This window comes from Aptenodytes forsteri, unplaced genomic scaffold (assembly GCF_000699145.1).
Source record: "Aptenodytes forsteri isolate BGI_AS27 unplaced genomic scaffold, ASM69914v1 Scaffold267, whole genome shotgun sequence".
Classification (NCBI taxonomy): Eukaryota; Metazoa; Chordata; class Aves; order Sphenisciformes; family Spheniscidae; genus Aptenodytes; species Aptenodytes forsteri.
This window is the reverse complement of record NW_008794173.1, coordinates 3,280,621-3,285,769: the sequence shown is the minus strand read 5'-3', so window position 1 is coordinate 3,285,769 and position 5,149 is coordinate 3,280,621. Positions and strand designations below refer to the sequence as shown.

Sequence of the window (5,149 nt, the reverse complement as noted above, 5' to 3'; positions counted from 1 at the left end):
GATCTTAGAGGTCTTTTCCAACCTCAATGATTCCATGATTCTATGATCTTGCTTCCACAGGGACGTTCCTCGCCAGCGAGCCCAGCCGTCCTGCGGGGGACGCCGGGGCTGGAGCTGCTCTGGCAGGCTTTCTGCAAAAAGGATTTTAACAAATACCGGGCTTGAAGCACTGACGGGTTTAAGTCTGCTCTACACGCAAAGGCCTTCAGCCGTTCTGGAAAGGTCGGTGGGCTTCCTCAGATGATGTCCGGCTTTGTCGAGTATGTGACAACAGATACCCCTCAAAATGCAGCACTTCGTGCGTGAAGGTGGTTTAGCATGTTGTTGTGGTTTAACCTCAGTCGGCAACTAAGCACCACGCAGCCACTCGCTCACTCCCCCCACCCGGTGGGATGGGGGAGAGAATTGGAAGAGCACAAGTGAGAAAAACTTGTGGGTTGAGATAAAAACAGTTTAATAATTGAAATAAAATGATGATGATAATATGATAGTAATACACAAAGCAAGTGATGCACAGTACAATTGCTCACCACCCACCGATGCCCAGCCAGTCCCCGAGCAGCGGCCCCCCCCGGCCAGCTTTCCCCCGTTTATGTACTGAGCATGACGTCACATGGTATGGAATGTCCCTTTGGCCAGTTTGGCTGTGCCCCCTCCCAGCTTCTTGTGCACCTCCAGCCTGCTCAGTTGGTAAAGCATGGGGAGCTGAAAAGTCCTTGACTAGTGTAAGCACTACCTAGCAACAACTAAAACATCGGTGTGTTACCAACTTTGTTCTCATCCTAAATGCAAAACACAGCACTGTACCAGCTACTAGGAAGGAAATTAACTATCCCAGCTGAAACCAGGACACTTTTTTCTCTACAATCATTGCAGGTTACAGTGCTGAAAGTATCAAGACAGTGCCTTTTCCTCGTGTGTCTCAACACCTTTCAGCTTTTTCTTTTAGAATACTTAACGTTCTGCAACGAGACTTGGATGAGGGGTCCTTTCATAATTTCTGTACTGTCCCTCTAGCCTCCCTCTGTGAGGGAGAAGTATGTAAATTGGTAGAGCATGACACGAGAAGCCATCATCTGTCAGTTACACAGCTGGACGTGCAAGAACTGTCAGGGAGGCTTGCTTGCTGGCCCTTCTTGTTCAAAAGAAGTCACTTCCCCCACTTCCCTTCTGCGAGGGGGAAACAGTAGATTCACATCATGGAAGGAGCACGTATTTCAGATACTTACCGGTACTGTAAGAAACTGTGTGCAGCATTGTGGGATTACACAGCATGTATAAACAATGAGGCCAATTGCGTTAACTGAAAAATGCTGTTATTCCTCAGTGTTTGGTACCAATCTTCCATAGAAACAGAAGTGCAATCTTTAAGAGAAACTGCTTTAAATTGTACAACTCTGAGCACAGATTGACATCTGTAAGAAAGCAGAGATGTACAGGTATCACTGTACATCTTCCTGTTCCTGCATTCTTTAGTGATTTCAGACTTACGGTTTCCTATGAAATATGACAAAACTACGTGAGGCCATACATTTTAGTGTGACGAGTATTGAAGATCAAATACAAATTCTTTGCAGCGGTCAATAATTTTGGTTCCCATCTCCTGATGTTAGTTAAAGCCTCGTTTGCTAAGTCACATCAACCTGATTTGAATCTATTTAATGTTAGTTGTGGTTTAAAAAACAAAACATGACCCTATCACCTTTCAGGCCAAAAGGGATGACTGGCATTTTACTAATCTCATTCTGATCTTTAACTCAAGAAAAAAAAAAACCCCAAACTTCAAAATACACACTGTAAGGTCTTAAAATGTTACTGTGCTTAGCTTTCCTTAAAAAATAATAAATCAACAGTAACAAACCACTAAGGTGTTAATGCATTTTAAGAATGCAACACATCCAGGTTAAGTTGTAGAGTTCACTAGAGCAGGGGTACTTAGATAGCCACCTCATGCGACAACTGCGTGCATCACCTTGACGCTGTCATATAAACCATGCAGTGTGGGAAAGAATTAAATGGAAGCTGTTGGCACTCTTTTATCCAGAAAGACAACTGTGTAGTAAATGAAGGGCTGCATTATCCTTTACTGCACACGGACCAGAAAAAGAATACAATTAAGACTTACCTCCTATGCAAAACTTCTGAAACTTTAATACTTGTTAATTCACCTCTCAACACTTACACATACTTAGCACGAATACACTTTAATGAAAATGGCAAACCGGTAACTAGTGTTTTCAGCCTCTGATGAGCAAAGAGTAAGAGGCTTGAGAAATCACAGTACATTTACAGAAGAAAAAATATTTGCAACTTCAAGTTATTCAACAGGTAATATATTTTTGTAAATATTGTGGCATAACTACAGCAGTCAGATCACCTAATAAATTTAAACATATTGCCACCTTGATGTGTCTACAGTAGACACTGAAAACATGAATTTTTTAATATAATTGCTAAACTTATCTCTGTTCTCAAACAGTAACTACGGACAGTTTGCTAAGGCTGTGTGTGTTACCTCCCTCACTCACGGCAGTGGTACGTTAAAATACGGATTAGATGTTTACTGATAACTAGCACTAAGTTGAGGTAACAGGTAAGAAAAACAGTAGCCATCAGCGTACTGTTTACTAATTGGCATTTGCTTATCAGACCATAAAAAACAGATACTGGTTTATTGTCTTAGTTTACGTTTGGGCAATGGTATAAATTAGAAAACTTCAATTTGGAAAAGTCCTACATTAAAGAGATACTACCTCTAAACCCTTCAAGATGACAGTCTTAGTAGTCATGTTAGTCATTTTAAGATACACGTATGATTTCTACAGCTCAGGAAATAAACTAACTGTTGCCTCCAAGGCTGCCTCAACATGTTTTCTACTATAAGCAGAGGAAATAAACATTTAACTGAAAAATACAATGGACGTGGTAGAGAAGACTCAGGCAAAGGAAAGCATTACTAATTGCGCTACCGAATTTCAGTTTGGGTGGCAGGGAGGAAAGAGGTGTTAAACAACAAGGTTTCAGAACACATAGCACAACTGGTAGCTCTCAAGTTGATCCCTGGCTGGATATTCGTGTTACACAATTTCTACATAGGTCGTTTGTTTTTTTTTCTTAGGAATTGACAGACCTATGCTCTCAGGTGTCCGCTTGACCAGACTGCTATCCAACAAATTCTGGAGGTGCCTCTTGTCTTCTTCCACGCAGGTTACCAGAATGATCTTTTTTCCTCTGCTCTTTCCCAGGTGCGTTTCAGAAGATACACCGCAGCATGAAGTCCCCCTACGTTCACCCACACAGTCTGACCTTTGCGCCAGATGTGTCCCATTCGTGACAAGGCCTACAATGCAAAACGACAGACAAAGAGCGGTGGCGGCTTCAAGGTAAGACAGTAAGGGTAAATTTCCTTCAGAAATTATTTTTGATTATTCTAAATCACATCTGATGGCAACATCAAATGACTCTTCAGGTCCAAAACTGCGTTTAAATGTTACTAATTACTGCTCTAAAAATATATCATCTTCTGTAATGAAGTCAGCTTACAATTTTTTCCTCAATATATTTTCAAGTGTAAATAGGTTCGGTTTTCTCTCGCAGAACATACCTTGGCAAAGCATTTCTTGTCCTGCGTAAGCAGCACAGCCCTGCCTGTCCCCGGTGTGCAGATCCGGCCCATCTCCATAAGGCAGGCTGGATAGAGATCCCAGTTCTTCTTCTTTGACCCTATCCTGCAAAAGAAATTAAGATCCCCTTTGTGATAACTGAAAAATAGTTAACTGCTGTTGGTCTTTCAGACATGGATTAGCTCATTCAGGACATTTACTATTAATTTCAACCTGCATTTTTAATATAGAGTACATCAATACTTCTTCATTAGGCCCAGTTAAGTAAGTAACTGGAGAGAACCCTGACCCTGGGCAGGCAAGCACATGCAGCAGCGGCAGTTAAGCGCAGTAACTTTACCAGTGATACCTCACCTCTTTCCAAAAGGCATGTCTGACACAATGATGTCCACAGAACCAGTCCGCAAAGGGAGATTGCAAATATCCCACTGAACGATGTCTAAGGGTATGCCCAGGGAAGTACTGCTGCAAGTGCAAAGATGTTTATCTCAGACACGGTTTACTGAGAATATTTTTAAATTGAGGAGGTCCATAATGTTAGCAAAAGAATAAATAGAATACGAACAAGAGAGTCAAATGCATCAAGGCAAAATGGATTTCTTTACATACGATACTACAGGAAAAGAAAACCACTCGTACTCTTCTTACCTTTCCTTATTCTCATTTTTCTTTAGTAAAGAACAGATGTTGTTTGCTGCTCTCTTTACAGCTTGTGGGTTGTTATCACCAGCAATATGGTAGCAGCTAGGCCATTCTGTAGCTCCCTGGGGGGAAATATTGATAATAAGCAACATTAGCATCAACATTACCTCATTTAAAACAAAACAAACAGAAGAATTACTCAAATATGACAGAATACAACAAAACAACTGGAAGTGGATGTCAATGATTTTAAAGTTCTGTAACAGATCTCTGTTATAGGTATTATGCACCTTAAAAGTTCGAAATACTTTTGGGATTAGTTTCTTCCTGCTACAGCTTTGGGAAGGAAAATGAGGTCATTTACAAAAAGTGTATTTGTGTCTGTTTAAAAGTTGGGGAGATACTTTCGGAGTTCGCTATTCAGTTATTACCAAGAAAACTTACACGTATTATTCAGTTGCAGATACTGTCAAGTTTTAGTAAGTTAAAAAATAAAGGAAGAATCACCTCTATTGGTATTGCACCTGTACCACACATGGGATCAACTATGATATCCGTTGGCTGTGGATCACAGAGTCTGAGGAACAGAAAAAGAGATGTAGGGAGGAAAGTCTTAAAAATGTGAATTTCTGTAAGGAAGCAAAACAACTATTTTACTCACTCTGATTCTACCCTTCTAACAGAAAAACTTCTATGTGATTATTTTTTCCATCCGTTAATTAGCATTTTATAAGCAGCAATACAGTGAAATACTTTCAAGAATGCGGTACAGTATTTTGAAAATTGGCTAACACAGCAAACGTTTACTTTACTTAGCTGGAAAACATCCACTGCTAATTACAAAGCACACTGGTTCAGCAACTATGCTTTTTTTTTTCTTTTTC

At 40.5% G+C, this 5,149-nt stretch overlaps 2 protein-coding genes across 2 annotated transcripts in view; both read right to left on the bottom strand.

Moving 5' to 3' along the window:
• Positions 1 to 1,257, bottom strand: part of LOC103902867 (von Hippel-Lindau disease tumor suppressor) — a 4,501-nt gene extending 3,244 nt beyond the window's left edge. Inside the window, exon 1 of the mRNA XM_009283980.1 lies at positions 1,230 to 1,257. Within this exon, the coding sequence (XP_009282255.1) occupies positions 1,230 to 1,257 (28 nt within the window). The remainder of the gene's footprint in view (positions 1 to 1,229) is intronic.
• Positions 1,258 to 2,126: 869 nt separating this feature from the next.
• The window catches only part of THUMPD3 (THUMP domain containing 3), a 6,072-nt gene continuing 3,049 nt past the window's right edge, over positions 2,127 to 5,149 (bottom strand). Inside the window, exons 5-9 of the mRNA XM_009283969.1 lie at positions 4,773 to 4,842; positions 4,272 to 4,387; positions 3,978 to 4,088; positions 3,605 to 3,728; positions 2,127 to 3,340 (exon numbers count right to left, since the gene is read on the bottom strand). Of these exons, the coding sequence (XP_009282244.1) occupies positions 3,209 to 3,340; positions 3,605 to 3,728; positions 3,978 to 4,088; positions 4,272 to 4,387; positions 4,773 to 4,842 (553 nt within the window). The 3' untranslated portion in view covers positions 2,127 to 3,208. The remainder of the gene's footprint in view (positions 3,341 to 3,604; positions 3,729 to 3,977; positions 4,089 to 4,271; positions 4,388 to 4,772; positions 4,843 to 5,149) is intronic.